This window comes from Helianthus annuus, chromosome 15 (genome assembly GCF_002127325.2).
Source record: "Helianthus annuus cultivar XRQ/B chromosome 15, HanXRQr2.0-SUNRISE, whole genome shotgun sequence".
Classification (NCBI taxonomy): Eukaryota; Viridiplantae; Streptophyta; class Magnoliopsida; order Asterales; family Asteraceae; genus Helianthus; species Helianthus annuus.
Genome location: NC_035447.2, coordinates 47856070 through 47872731, shown reverse-complemented (window position 1 = coordinate 47872731; position 16662 = coordinate 47856070). Strand labels below are relative to the sequence as shown.

The 16662-nt window shown below is 36.7% G+C and overlaps 1 protein-coding gene across 1 annotated transcript; it reads right to left on the bottom strand.

Annotated features, from left to right (window-relative positions):
- Positions 1–10633: 10633 nt before the first annotated feature.
- Positions 10634–15494, bottom strand: LOC110911377 (probable flavin-containing monooxygenase 1). Its single transcript, XM_022155985.2, has 5 exons — positions 15006–15494; positions 13443–13680; positions 13187–13362; positions 11527–11885; positions 10634–11182 (listed from the first exon to the last, which is right to left on the bottom strand). The coding sequence occupies exons 1-5, from the start codon at positions 15432–15434 to the stop codon at positions 10846–10848; spliced, it is 1539 nt and encodes a 512-aa protein (XP_022011677.1). The 5' UTR covers positions 15435–15494; the 3' UTR covers positions 10634–10845.
- Between the last annotated feature and the right edge of the window lie 1168 nt (positions 15495–16662).

Genomic DNA, 16662 nt, shown 5'->3' with positions numbered 1-16662 from the left:
CCGTTCTAAACGGATGGTACTTTATCCTTACTCGACTTGTTCAACTTGAACCGGTCGACTTGCATAGCTTATTATAGCATTCTCTATCATAACCAAATCCGCAAGGGATTTGCATCATTCGTATCTTTCATTCCTTGAATCCGTCTCGCGGATTCAAGCATTGCATTCGCATATTTCATTCCTTGAATCCGTCTCGCAGATTCAAGCATTGCATTCGCATATTTCATTCCTTGAATCCGTCTCGTGGATTCAAGCATTGCATTCGCATATTTCATTCCTTGAATCCGTCTCGCGGATTCAAGCATTGCATTCGCATATTTCATTCCTTGAATCCGTCTCGCGGATTCAAGTATTGCATTCATACATTGTCGATCCATACTTTCTTGTGGATTCAACATTTCATCCTTATCACTCACACCTTTCTCTCTTACATAGTACTCTCAATCTCCCGAGAGTCTTAGTACCCATTTCACCCACACGCCTAGCTGCTACCAAGCTCTATCGGACATACCTGTATCAATTATCACGGTCTCACGAACGTCATACGTTTCTTGTGTACTGGCCAGGTACACATTCCACGTACTAGTTTCGTGTCTTCGCGTAATCGCCACCTTATGTCCGAAGAATTTAGTTTCGGCACGTGTAACATTTCTAAAACTTCCTTACCATACCATTATTACATTTCGTTTAAAATTTTCTTTCACTTGCTTAATTATATACCATTTCATGCACCCATAAGCTAAATCTACGTACCTCGGTCAATATGTCATATCACATACCTTGGTGCCGGTGCTAGGCCGCATTTACAGATCATCCCTTCCAAGTAATCATGCTGACCTTACACATATCATATTGTTAGTTTTCTTCAAACATACATACTTAAGCACATACTTACCTTTATTTCTACCTTTAGATCATGATCAAGTCTCAGAGTGTACGGGCTTTCTGGTCATAAGAGCACACGGGTTCGAGCTCAAGTACCTATCCCCTTGTACTTGATTCTCTCGAACCAGGGCTCTGATACCAACTTGTTACGCCCTAACACGTTTAACCTTAAAAATGACGCAGCGGAAAAAGAGCTTTAAAATTTCTTTCCTTATTAACGACATTACTTTCACGAAGGTTCCAAATTCTACAAATGTTAAACGTTCTATAAAAGAATTCACAACATTTATACTAAAATTTAGATTTCTAGACATTAAATTCTTCAACTATGTGACCGATCTATCCGTACAATCCTTGCCCTTGACTCGATCTACGTCCGCTTCACTTCCTTAGCAGCAGAAGAAGTCCGCGTAGTACCTGTGGGCATCACATACAACTTAGCCATTAGTCGATGACAACATCATATAACATTAATCCCAAATAATTAAAGATTGAATAACGTTCGATAATGTAACTTGATCCATTCGAATAACCCTTCTCCTTCTCTTGTTCCGCATTCGGCTTAATTTTCATAAGAATCCGATGTACTCATTCCTGCATTACATACCGACCTCAAACGCATAATTAGTAACGTTAAAATTCTAACATATCAATTCATGCATACATACGTACTTACATACAAACATACATACACATCTGCATACATACCTACCTTCCTACATCTCTACATACATACGTACATGCATCCTTCTTACATCTCTACATACGCACATATACACATACATATCTTCACATATACATGAATACATATGTACACACACTCTTACGTACATAATACGTGGTTGAAAACCGGTACTCGTAATCATGTGACTTTATGTGCTTATATGAGTTTTAAATCTTGAATGGCCTACTCTTAATTAGATTCGTATTTATACGGGTTTAACGAAGTTAAGGAGCTTTTCGGGAGCTTTACGGGTCACCGAGTTGAAAACCAGAGCACCAGGATGCGTTACGGGTCAACCGGGAATGCAAGACGCGAATAAACGGAGATCTCACAACGAGAGCCCGTCACCGACGGGTCCTAAGCCGTCGGCGACGGCTTCTGAATAAGCCCGTAAGCACATAAGGCCGTAACCAGGAACATAAGGCGTCGGCCCGTTTGCATTTTTGGGAGCCCGTCGGCGACGGGCATATACCCGTCGGCGACGCCCTCTAGAAAGTTCATTTCTCTGCAGCTCCGTTTCGTCGTCCGTACGCACTAAAACACGCATAACTTTTGAACCGTTTACCCGTTTAACCTCTCGTTTCTTCCTACATGCTTGTAAATTGGTCCTCTACCTTATGGACTCAAAATCCCACATCCGAATTAAGGAAATTCTTAACTTATACGCTATCGGCTTATTATTCATTTACGGTTATTCGACCCGTTCATGAGTTCATCAAACAACATTTCCATTTTTGCCCAAAACTTACATGACCATTATAGCATATTACTTTCTACACTATCCGGAGTCGTACCCGGGTTTACGCGCCCGATACCCGTTGTGTGTTAATTCATTCATTTTAAACGATTATACTAAATTAATCTTCGCTAGCCCAAGTTCCATTCATGAAATCGTTTACCCATTAGTCATAAATCATAATCAAGTCCTTCGACTACTTATCCACACTCCCGCTTATCGTTAGTGTACTTTTGTGTAATTCCACCCATTTACCCGGTTATCATACCGTAGCCTTTTCTTCCTCTCCCTTCCGTCATATCATCAACACTACATTTGACCCATTACATCTACTTAACAAAAATCATTGGTTTCATACAACACATCCTTATTGGTCCCCAATTAACGTACTTAACTAACTAGCACATAACTTTACATAAACAACTAAGAAGCGATTAATGAATCACTTACCTTAAGCGTTAGTGTTCATGTTTGCTTCCTCACCTCCGCTTGACCCGTTAGCTTTCCATACTTGAGTCCATGTCAATTTGGGATTCCTATCCTTTCAAGTCATTATGCCCATATCATAGTTAGTCCGCATGTTCATTCATATCACATCCATTTCCAACTTTTAACTACATAGACTCTTAATAGTCGAACTTTATCATAGATAAACATGAACTAACAACCACATTGTTCAACATTCACTTAATCAAAGTTATTATCTTACATACGTTCACGACATAACTCCAACATTATCGTTTACCAATAAGCTATTCATTTCACACTCATACGCATTCACTTTTAATTATCATAAATCTAGCGCATCAAATACATGGCGAGCATCACACCATTGAAGCATAAGGTACAAGTTCCTAATGCATAATTTTACCAAACCATACATTCAATCCGAATTCTCATATGGACTCCATCGTAAGCACACTTAACATATTATTTTGCTAACGACTATAAACACTTTCTATACATACTTACCCACAACTTTCATATAATTTCACAATTTGTTCTCTTAGGCATTTCATCGAACACTTGGCGGGTTTCGCATTTGTAACACATTATGTACAAGCTTTTAAAGTGTGATTCCTACTAATTCTTCACATAGCTTATTAACAATCAATCAAGTTCATAACAATATTTCATACTAACTATGAACATATGGTTGTGACATCAATTATTCATAACAAGATCATCAACAACAACCAAATTAACATGTAGAAACTTCAAAATTTCTAACCATTCCTTGACATGCAAGTGGGTTTTGCCTAATCCATGTTCATATTCAAAATTAAACATATCTTGAAGTCTACACAGCCATAGCAACCATCATTCATACTATATTTAGCATTACATTCACGAATTACACTAAACCCACTAAATCAAACATCACCAATATGCAAAATTCGACTTACTTGGTGTCAAGAACGCTTGAGTGATCATAAATCTTGGTTCATGCATTCAATCAACCCTCAAATCCTTTTTCAATTTGATAATTTCATGTGGGTTAGGGTTTACACCCCTTCCCCTTTTCTCCTGCTCGATCACACGCACACCTTGTGTGGGTGTGTGTGTGATTTTTGTTTTAATAAATTAAACTTCCAAGTTTGGCACTCTAAGTCCCTCAAGTTTAACTTACTATCATAAATGCCACAAGTTTCACCATTTAGCTTATCTAATAGGCATTTAACTAGGTTTATTAACTTAGTTATTGTATCTCATTTTATTAAACATGGCAACCTGCTAACGAATTTAATAATTCGAATTTTGGGGTGTTACAAAAAAGCATTGAGAAAAACACAAAAAGAAGTGTTAGTAGTTGTCGAATAAAAGAGTGAAAGATTATTACCCATAGTTGATGTTTATATTTAGTTTTGTTTAAGTTAGTGGTTTGTAATAAAAATCGAATTTTCATCGCCTTAGCCACTTTAAAATATCCTAATTCCTACCCTTAGCCTAGCCCTGTTACAACCCTTACAAAGACCTTATGACTTGTGCTTAGTGTTCGCGATCAATGGTGGAGAATGATTGAGTTGCAAGCTTATGCGGGTATGTGTTCTAATCGGTTTTGAGTGAATATTCTTTGAAGTGCTAATACATTATAAATATTAGCCAATTTAGAAGCCGAGTGGAGAGAACATTGTGAGGGATGTGCATGAATTGTTGGTTTCACGGGCGGGTTAATCTTGGGTAACCATTTGTGTATGTGAAATCACATTACCGTTAAATATATTGAAAATTGTAAAGAGTTTGAACTTTAGCATGACATTGGACCTTAACCTTCGTGTCAGGAATGGGGAGTGTATTCGTTGTTCGACCCACGTGAAAGTGAAAAACAGATTTGCTTGAGGGCAAGCAAAAGACAAGTGTGGGGATGTGATACGTGGTCGAAAACCGGTGCTTGTAATTGTTTAATTTGATGTTTTTACGCAAGTTTTAATTTCGAATAGCCTACTTTTGATTAGATACTTATTTTGCAGGTCTAACAGAGTTTAAGGGCTTTTCAGGAGCTTTACGGGTCACCGGGATGAAAAACGAGCCACCGAGAAGCGAAACGGGTCAACCGGGAGCAAGGAACGCGAAAAACAGAGAACGTGGTTTCTAAGCACCGTCGCCGACGCCCATGTGGGCCGTCGCCGACGGTCGGTGTATGTGTGCGTCGCCAGAATGTCAGTAGACAGCAAGACAAGCTGTCGCCCAAGTGTAAAAATCCACATACTGTCGCCGACGGGGCTTCAGGCCGTCGGCGACGGTCTCTAAATCTTGCCGACGTGAAAATGTTGACCAAGGGGTTGGAGATCGAATAAAAAACATAGGTGACCAATCAATACGGGGGTTACACTTACTTTTGAGTTTTGAATATCATCTTGGAGCCACTACTCATCATCTATCACTTATCATTCAACCATTCCACCTATCATCATTACTACAACCCGAATCAAGAACGAATTCAACATCTTAATCTTGATTCAAAACCCTAGCTCCATCAATTCATCATCATCACTTACCCAAAACCCTAACCATCATCATCCACCATCCTCAAGATTTCTAGATGTTCAACTTCAATTTCTCGATTTCCGGTGATAGCGTTCGTCCTTCCATGAGCGGCTAATTTCTTGAAGGTTTCACCCCGGTGTAGACTTTTGTAAGCGTTAGGGTTATTATGTTTTGATGTTTGCTTTGTGACAACTTGATTTACATTTGAATCTTTAGACAATTGTCCTACGTTTGTATTGAATTTGTGAATTATCGAGTGAATGATTAAATTTGACTTTGTGAAACGAATACACGTATTTATGCCTTGTCTTTTGATAGGATTTGCTAGTCCAAAGTAACGAAGTGCATCGTGGTCCGTTGTCTATGACGTTGATAGCGATTGGCACCTAAGCTTTGTGATTGCGACCCGTTAATGAATTATTTCAAGTAAAGCTAATTAAAATACATAGTAACCCTAAGTTTTGCATTACTTGAAACCGGGTGTGAACCTTTTTCTTATTATTGTTCAATCAATCAATTTTAATTCTTGCAATTTGTTAATCACTAGTAGTTAATCCATTCAATCATTTTAGTAATTCTAATTCACATCTTTCAATTAAACAAAAATACAAAAATATATCATAGCAATCTTCATAAGTGTGACATCTTTTCATAATTCAGTCGAATCCATTCGCAAACCACATATTCTTCGTGGTTCGACCCCTTACTGCCACTAGCTATTTGTTAAGGGTAATTTGGGTAAATAAATATTATCTTTGACCGGAGCGCGACACTCCGATCAGCCTTCAAAGTCATCATCAGAATCTATGTCTACAAATTGCATGCTATCAGTTAATCATGCACACTAAGTCATTAAGTGATAAAATCGCATGAATGAGTATCAATTCGCATGTCTTATTTAAGCACTACCAAAAACTTTACCTATAAAATCGCATTTGTAATTCAAAACCCTCTCAAAACCCTATATAATATCGCATGTATAATTTAATCATAATCCCATAAAACCAACTAATCATATGAAATCGCAGGAGGATTTTATCAATTCGCATGTTCAACCTAAGCTAAGACAAAAACCTTTTTACAAGCAAAACTTTAGCTATAAAATCGCATTTGTAATACAAAACACTGACAAAACCCTATATAATATCGCACATATATGAGTTTATCATGTAGAAAACTGCATAATCATGCTAAACCTAATAAATAACCGTTCTAGTCATAAACCCTAACAAAAATGAAGTTATGAACAATACCTAATCCTTTAAAACTATATCTTTCAGTCTAAAAGTTTAATAAACAAACAAAATCGCATTTGACATTAAATTGCTGTATATTTCCATTATAAAATCGCAAATGTCAATCGATACCTGGATTCATCTTCTTCGCTTGTGGCCTGTCATGGTTTGCTTTGCTTCGTTTCTCAAAACTCATGTTAGTTGAATCGCAACGGGGAGAGTAGCAGGATGAATCTTAGGTGTTTGTTTTGCTTTGCTTCGTTGATTTTTGGTTTTACGATATGTTTGGGAGTTATTGTGCTGATTATCAGGGATTTTGATATCGCATTGGACGATTTTAACCTTGGCGGTTTATTTTTATTAATTTTAATTTGATTAATTTAATACTTAAACACGCGGTTTAAATGAGATGATCTGACGGCCTAGAATGTAGCGTACATTATGTACGATTAGAATATTTGTGTGTATATATATATATATATATATATATTTCATACTTTAACTCAAATTCCAATTAACAATTTCAATATAATACAATACCTTTTCTTTGGTTGTTAGTCCTTAGACTAAGATTTCTATTTAGTCGGATTCAATTTATATTTCACTTCATTTTTATTATAAAAAAGTTTATTAGAAAGTACGTTTTACCTTAAGAATGTAGCGTTGGCAAAAGGCACATAAAAGACGTAGATATATCCATGAGAGCGCATGTGTATAATTAATGCTTGTGATATTGTGTAAGGGATGTAAATTGTTATACATAATCATTTGTGTGAGAATGAGTGGATGTGTGGACGCACAAGTATCGACCGGATAATGAATTGAAGTTTTTTAGAGAAGTTGGGGTGGCATGCATTTCAAATAAAATAGGTGAGAGATGATTGAGATGGTTTATGCATGTGAAGAGTAAACAGATAACAACTCCCGTAAGAACCGTGGAAACCCTCACTATGCAGGGTTGGAGGGTAGAGGCACGGTCAAACTAACATGGGACAAGCGGATTTGGCATGATCAATTAGAGTTAACTTAAAATAAGCTATATATACAATATATTAAACATAAGATAATATGAGCAAACGAGTAGGATAACGAGCGAAGCGAGCGCAAGGGTTAGCTCGAGCTTGACTTGGCTAGTTTACAACCAAACTAGTTTCGAGTGAGCTTCAAGTTACAAACTATGTGAACAACCCTAATAGGTACATGCATATGGGTTAATGCTTATATTTCCTATCTATTGCCTCTTATAACAAAGTTACTATAGTTTATTCATTCATCAAGGTATATTAACAGTAGTTTACAACATTCATTATTAGTTGTTTCATATGTTCTTTTAGCTATATTTGATGTTTTTACTATACTATTATACTTATTGTACACATGGAAAAAGAGGGGTTTTTTTTTTTAAGTTGGGGGATCCGAGCAAGAGCAGCCTCTCTATTCCCAGTGTCTAATGATATAGGTATGGTATGGTTTGCCCCAATCATGCTCTCTTAAAAGCCTACCAAATAACTCTTACTATGAGTGAGATTATATTGGATACATTTACTTATTATTTTTAATACCGTGTACAGGGGCGGAGCTACCTTATGCCGGGGGGCAACGCCCGCTACGGCTTGGCGTGAAAAAATTTGGAAAAATTAGTGTAAATTTTGGAAAAATTTGAGGTTTTTTCGATTTCGTTACGGCTTATTTATAAAACGTTACGGCTTGGCGGATTTTCTAGATCCGCCACTGACCGTGTAATGCATGTAAAATGTGAAAATAGATCTACAAGGTTAGAAAATATTCACAAATTTGTTTTCAGGTAATACTAACTACTACGCAAACAACCGATTTTGATAGATAATCGTATAATATAGAAGATAATCATATATGGTGAGAGAAGAAGAGACGGCTAAAAGTTTTTCATGTGTATCAAATTTAAAACAATATATTTATAAAATTTCATATTGTTTACTTGAAATTGAATTTTTTTTATTGAATATTTGTATCAAAAGTAGTTTATATTAATAATAATATAACTATCCATTCAATAAGAAATTTTAAATAAAATGAATTTATAATATTAATTTATGGTAGACGACGTTCAAACTACATTGACGGATCAATCAAGCAGCTAAATCATAAAGTGTTAAAATAACTGATTTAGCTACCCACCAAAGAAAAGGTCAAAACTAGTGATTGAAACATTTTATCAAAAGTCTCTTTCTCCAATTTACAAAGAGCTCACTCTTATTAGAGTTTAGAGCCAACCCTCTTTGGTAGGATTATATAAGTTGGTAGGGGTCCATTATCACACCCTTTCTTATATCTACAATCATTGGTTTTGTGTCAACAATTTTGAAGAAGAGCCTTCTATTGTTGTGATATAAGAGATTAATAATTGGTCCTAGGGTTTAACCATAATTTAAGACACGAGTTTGATTCTCAAGTGCAACTGAACGGTGTTCACAGTCTAGTTCTACCAATTTGACAAAAAATTGAGCCGATAAACCGGGAAATTTTTTATTATGTGGAACAAAAAACGGGTCATGTCAAAAATAGATTTGGGTCTCGGGCGGTTGCCTGGCCCGTCCACCCCTAAGAGCCGGTCCTCGACTTGAACCCTCACCACGTTTGGTGAGGGGCCACCTTTTCAACACGTTGATACCTTTAAAGGGTTGATGATGAGAAGTTAGATTATGGTTTTCTTTTAAAGCATGAACGAATATAATTTTGGATGGATTAGGCCGGTTCAAAATTTAGAAGCCTAATGTTTTTTGCTTCAAATTCTTATAGTATTGGGCTAGATGTACAGGCCCCACCCCCTCAAAGTAAAGATGAGGTTGGTCTCGAGGCGAACCGCTAACTATGGTTGTAGACAACTACAAACTAAACATACTAGGTTAGGTCAGCCGGACTAGTCAAAGCGGTCCGGTTTAACGAGTTGCTATTGTTATTATTATTACTAGTAATTTTTTTTTTTTTTTTTTTTGTGAACTAAAAATCATAATACATATTTCCTATGATTTGATCGGTTTTAAGACGCACAAACACCCTATTCAATTATGGGTTATTTAAATGATTATTTTTTTTGGCAAAATCAAAAAAGAAGAAAACTTTCCATATGGGGCCAAGAGGACAAGTCTAATCGAAAACGCATTTGAAGTTTTTGTTGTGGTTTGGCGCACCAAACTTGTGATAAATACAACTTTTGGCACCAAAAGCAAGAAAAGTAGACGTTACAGATTCCTTTGGACTTTATTTTTATATTTTTACAATTTACCTTTTCAAGACTCTTCACGGGATTAGTACTACTAGTCTCCGTATTGGACACAACTTCCGCACAAAAACAGAAAAATTACCAAACATCACTTCAAACATATGACAGTAACATGTCGGGCTTCATACATAGTTACAACTTTTAATAACTAAAGAAATAATAAATGTTTTAAAAATCAGGCCGATAGTCAAACTAGTAGCTTTGGTGATTGACCGGTTCAACTGGCTCGAGCGATCTTAAAAACTAACCAACTAACGAGAGGAGGAGGCTAGCATTGGTCGGTTTCCAGTGGCGGATCAAGAAAATCCGTCAAGCGGTAACGTTTTATAAAAAAGCGGTAACGAAATCGAAAAAACGTCAAATTTTTCCAAAATTTACACTACTGCCGGAGCGCCAAGCGGTAGCGGCCGTTCCCCCTTGTAATGAAGTAGATCCGCCCCTATCGGTTTCACCATTTTCGTCTAGATTGCTTAGAAGTGGTTTGTATAATTATGTCTCGTCTATTAACTTATAACGGAATCTACGACATTACTGTCAGATTTGTTGATTTGTTTTGTTTGGTTTCCAAAACAATGTATACAATTAACCCAACACCTACAACTAGTACCCGGACCAGTATAAGGTTTGAACCCGATTTATGCACCTCTACCTACAAGACCACCATCTTCAAATACAATATTAATGAGAAATGTTAACCAACAAATATAGCAAATTTAAATAAAATAGTATAAAATGTTTGAACTAACATAAAGGATTTAAATCATTAATACTTTCTTAAAAAGGTAAAAATTGTGATATGTACATTTTAAAGTAAGTGTTAAAATAATTATATAAATATGACAATGTATATAAGTGTACACGATTACAAGTCTACAAGTGATGTTTATTGGGTTTTGGAGAACACTTCGGGCCCAAAAGTGAAGTGTTAGCCCAATTACATGATACTAGTTTGTGTAATACATACAACTTACAACTACATAATGGATAAAGCATGGGCCTTGGATGACTACTGGGCTCATTTTCTGGTGTAATCCATGGGCCCATAAGGTTCAAAAAGGTTAGCCAAGAGACCGTTTTTTCTCATAGGGTCCATGCCCATGTCCTTGCATAATTGATCATTGTACCATATTTCACCAATAGCCGATCGGCAATGGTATTCCCCAGCTGATTGCTTCATATATTCATCCCATTTCATGATATCTTTTTGCATCTCATTTATGCTCGGTAGCTCGAACGCACCTTCAAGAAGCGCGACTAACCATTTTGACCTCATTTCCGAGATGTAAAGGTTTGAAAAACTCTCGGAAAATCCAATTATGGCTAGCTGCGGTATCCGTGGATGAATGCATTCCCTGTTAATGTTACTATTTATTAGTTTAGTTATAACCTCTAATGTTAGACTAGGGATTTGAAAAAAAACCCAAACCCGACTGGAAAATCTTAAACCCAAAACATTTGAGACAGGTATTCGGGTACGAGATTAGTTTTAAAAAAAAATCCACGGGTTTGGAAGACGATGGTATTAGTTGATAAACCAATTACCGAAATCCGTTCACCCATATTAAAACCAAATATATTAATATATTAAAAGATTTTTAAAAAAATATTAAAAACATTGCAATGAATAGCATGCATCTGATGGGTATGAGATACGTTTTTATATTCGCTGTTTATTAAAAATGAACACATGAATAACCTGTAAAGAGGGACTCGTGGTGAGCTTGCAATGGATTGGCCGAATGTCGAAGATTCAAATATGTCTTCAAGTTTTTTAACACCTTTAAATCCGGTGGCAAATATAACTACTTCTGCTTCTATCGTTGTATTGTCGTCTTCCATCAGAATCCCTGTGTCGTAAAAACTAAATGTTTGGGATTTCTTCAACTTGATGCTTCCTTTCTCAACCTCATCGAAGAAGTCATTTGGATTTGGCATGTAGGAAATCATACATGATCGAGCATCTTTTGACAAGCTATGTTGTGGTACCATGTTGAACTTAGCTAGAGGAACCTTCCTTTTTATGTGGCTTTCAACAAATTTTGAGACCCCCCAACGCTGTTACACTCGGTGATAAGAACATAAGACAACTAAAATTTTGAATGGTGAGGAGTTATGGAGTTTATATGGGGTGACAATGCCCGAAACGACTTGACACGACAAAAATATCAAGTTTTGGGTTGTCTAATCTAGTCCTGTTTAACAAAGAAGTCATGTTTGGGTCAACTTGTCTAACCTTTTAATAAATGCATCGTGCTCGGGTTATACTAAAGTTAAACAACCCATTTCTATTTGGAATATAAAATTTTAAAATATATATAGTTCATATATTCAACCCATCAACACATTTAACTCATGTTACAACTTTATTACAAGTTGTTTACAACCTTTACCATGTTTACCCACATAACCCTTTTACAACTTGATTACAATATACGTATAGCGAGCCAACCCGTTTGGCCTGCCAACCCATTTAACCATTTAGATAAACAAGTTACACATGTCATATTCAAGTTACATGATTTTAACTGTGTTCGGGTTAGGGTAGATGTGGTCATCAATATCAACCCAATAAGCTTCTAGCCCGAACCTATTAAACCACTAACTACAAACCCGATTAGGGCCGGCCCAAGCCCAAGTCAAATAAGGCTAGGGCCTTGGGCCACCAAAACTATAGGGCCTCCACGATTTGATGAAACCACAATCCATTTATAAAAGCTTGAGGGTGTGGGTCATCAATAGATTGAAATTGATGGTCGGTAGTGTAGTGGTTTTGTTTATGTATGGATGTTGGTGAGACCTGGGTTTGAATCCCTGGTTCACCATTTTCTTCCATTATTTTTTCTTGTTTTTAAATTTTAACATAGTCTTTCAAATAATTACACTTGGGCCCTTTAAGTTTAACTTTCAATTACATACGTTTTTTTTGGAAAAAGGCCACAAGCTTTTACTTCGCCTTAGGCCACCAAAATGGTTGAGCCGGCATAGTGGCCATATCATGTTATTAGTCACCAATTGCTATACTATGGGGGTGTTTGGCCTAGCTTTTATTTTTTGGCTTATGCTTATATTTTTAAGTAGCTTATAGCTTATTTTCTATCATTTGATAAGCCTTGTTTAAGTGTTTGGATTAGCTTATAGCTTTTTTTATATCATTTATCCTTACACAAAGAAGCTTTTTCAAAATAAGCTAAAAAACCATCTTCAAGTAAGCTTCTTAAAATTAGCTTATATAAGCTAATAAGCATAAGCTTAAAAAGCTAAACCAAACACCAAATTAAGCTTATTTTTGTTAAAAAAAGCTAAAAAAGCTATAAGCTTTGTTAAAAAAGCTAGGCCAAACACCCCCTATGACTTACAAGAGGTGAAAGCACAGTGGCAAGGACACTAAGCAGGAAACCTTCACTGGGTTTATGAACCAGAAGATGCGAGAAGCGATTCAAGTAGAGAAGCGGCAACGGGATTCCCCATGGAGCCCAATCCGGTAGCTTCCAATGATCACGCCTGTACACTATACTTGTTGGTTGTTCCAGGCCTGAAAGTTAAACATCCCAAAGTTAAAAATCACCAAAAAAAAATGTATATTAACTGTGACCATGACCGGCTGCAACTAACCATTGATCGACGAACACTCCCTTGCAATGTCGAGTCCGGTTTTACCAAAGCCCACAACAACTACCTTCTTCCCTTTCACGAATTCTGCAGCCGCATTGTCATCCATTGCTGCGTATTCCATAGAGTGTATCACTTGCCCTTTGAAATCTTCTGGCCCTTTTCCGACGGGGAATTCGGGTATGTTTGGAACATCTTTGAATCTTCCCAGGCATAGAATCACAAAATCCACAGTGTAAACCTGGTTATTTGACATGAACATACAGATTTTCGTTAAATAAGATAGATGACTCTGCTTTGTTATTTTTGTTTGTTTTTCTTTTCTTTTTAAAACGGACTAATGGCTAAGGGGAGGGAGTGGTTCACTAGTGATAGAAATTATCACTCACAAGCACCAATCAAGTTCCGCCATGTCATCGACCATTTTTCCATCACTCACAACCTTTTTTAGTGAGGGTGGTCATCACTCATCACCACACCCAACAATTTCCCCCCCAACCAACAATTCCACTCACAAAAATAAATCATCACGCGTTGTACAAATAACGAAAATCGATTTCGTTGAACTCATCACGCGTTATATTTTTTAGTGGGGGTGGGAGAGTTGAACATATAACGAGTTATAAATGCCATCACGGGACCGCCCCGTGTGGCCTAACTCACCGATCAACTAAACCTATTATTAAATTTTACATTAGAGCATTCTCATCCAAACCATCAAAATATGTGAGGGGTAGTTTTTATATTATAAAGGGTATAAAAAATGGTTGTGAGTGGAGGAGAGAGAAAATGTTACTGTACATCTGTATATTTGGGGGGACACTGTTCACCTAGTATAATTTTTTTAATATATATTAAAAGTGGTTGTGACTGAAGTAGAGAGAAAAATGTAATAATAATATTATTTAATTGAAAAGAAGAGAGGAAAAGTATTTGGTTTTAGTGAAAATATTTTGATATAGGAGTTGTTTTTTAATGAAATGTATGTATAATTTGATGGATTGGATGAGAATGCTCTTAGTGTCCACATAGGATTAGAACCCTTGCCTCGGGGGAGAACACCTATGCTACATACCTTGATACCACTAGGCTGCAAGCCGGTTGGTTGGTTCGTTAAGTAACATTAACGATTTCAGAAATTAGGCCTGCCGATTTACCTGTACCTGATCAAGCCGCCCGAATAACCCAAACAGATTGTCCCAATTAATCCGAACTATATTGGTTTAACTTTTGGCCTGTTATCAAGATTTCTAGTATACATTTTTCTTTCCAACATGAGGGGCATATTTCTGTCTTGAATTATATATTAATTATAATATATACAAACAAACAAACAAACTGTTAAACCATAAATTTTAAAACTGATAACAAATAAACAAATTGTTAATAAATCTTTAAAAAATGATATTAAAAAATTTATGACAACCCGACACGACAAACCCGATACTGAACAACCTGAACCCGACGAACCTGATTGTGATATGGATCGGTTATCAGATACAATATCATAAAAGATAAACCGAATAACCCGAAAACCCAAAAGAAATAGCACTTCAGTTTACATACTTGGGTGGTGGCAGTTTGAGTGTTTTCAACGGTAACATTCCACTTGCACTCTGTAAAAGGTTCACCGGTGCCATTCCACAGCGACCATGTATCCGACGACGGTCCATCATAGCTGATCCCCTTAACTCGAGAAAGAAACCGGATGTGGGGAATGAGATCAAACCGAGTGGCATAGGCACGGATGTAATCCAGAATTTGTTGATGGGTCGGGAAGTCATCGGTTACCGACGTCGGCCATGGGAAGTCAGAAAACTGGTACAAAGCTTTTGGCGTCTGCAGCCTGGTGGTTTTGATGGTTTTAGCCCATACACCACCAATGTCGGGTTCGGTATCGAATACGATGGGTTTGAAACCTTTGGAGAGACAGTATTTACAGGCGAGGAGACCACTGACTCCAGCTCCGACGATGGCCACTTGCTTCTTATCCATTGTTTCCGGTGAGATGTAATGTTTTGAATATCTGCTTCTGTTGTTATTTTTTTTTTTGTTTGCTTCTTTGGGTTGAAAGAGAGATTAAATTTCATTTGGGTCATGAGTACGTCCAAATTTCATTATGGTGATAGTAACTCAACCCGTTGGTCATTAGCACAATTCAGTAATTCAGCTACACATATAGAGTTTCAACATTTACAAACTGTAACGTGTCAAGTGTTAGCAATAGTGAAGTGGCATAAAGACTTATTAAGGTGACAATGCGTAAAAGTGGGTAGTATTTTTACGTCAATGATTAACTCGTGTTAAGTGGTGCAATAGTGAAGTGGTTAAAAGTGACATTGCGTAAAAGTGGTTGTATTTTACGTCAATGGTTAAGTCGTTTGGAGTGGTGCAATAGTAAAGTGGCTTAAAGCGACATTGCGTAAAAGTGGTAGTACTTTTACGTCAATGGTTAATGTGTGTCCAGTGGTGCAATAGTGAAGTGGCTTATACGGACATTGCGTATAAATGATAGTGTTTTTGCATCAGTGGTTAACGTGTGTCAAGTGGTGCAATTGTGGTTGTACTTTTGCATCTTTGTTTATTGTATAAAGTGGAGTAATTTTGTTTTAATGTTTTATTGACACAAGGTAGTAGTACCTTTTTTTTCTAATGTAGCTATGTTTTGTATAAAATAATCAACATGTTTAACATTAGTTGAGTTTTTTATATTAAGCTATAAAGATAAAATCGATACATTTTAAAAAGATATACTCATATACATGTATATATAAATATTTTATTAATCTATATATATAGCCAACGTGTACGAGACAGAAACCTAGAAGTCGTAGATGAGCAAAAACCATGGAAACAAAATGGCCATTTGACCAAATCATAAAATGTACACGTTGGTTGATTTATGTTGCTATCAAAACTTTTATGGATGGAGTTAGATCCTGATAACAGTGTGAGACGAGGAGTTACCCGTGTATGTGATGTTCTTGAAGGTTGTATGGAGGCGTCCCTCTTATTCGCAAGCTCAAGCTTCAATTGTAGTCGATAAAACTGTTAGAAGGGTTCCTAACGAGGGGTTATGTCAAACCCATTCCCTCTACCATAATAATAGAAGGAAACAGATAATTACCAAACACAACATCAGACAAGGATGAGACATCTCCTAATCAGCAGGGCAGTAACTATAAAGCCAACAAGGCGTGGCTAAGCACAAAGACCGAAGCAA

Excerpts from the sequence above, each read along its gene's own strand:
- LOC110911377 (XM_022155985.2), bottom strand. The coding sequence starts at position 15,434 with ATGGATAAGAAGCAAGTGGCCATCGTCGGAGCTGGAGTCAGTGGTCTC. Across the intron at positions 11,886-13,186 it reads CCACTGTGCTTTCACCTCTT|CGTTGGGGGGTCTCAAAATT; the intron begins GTAAGTCATAGG and ends CGAGTGTAACAG. Across the intron at positions 11,183-11,526 it reads CCACGAGTCCCTCTTTACAG|GGAATGCATTCATCCACGGA; the intron begins GTTATTCATGTG and ends TAACATTAACAG.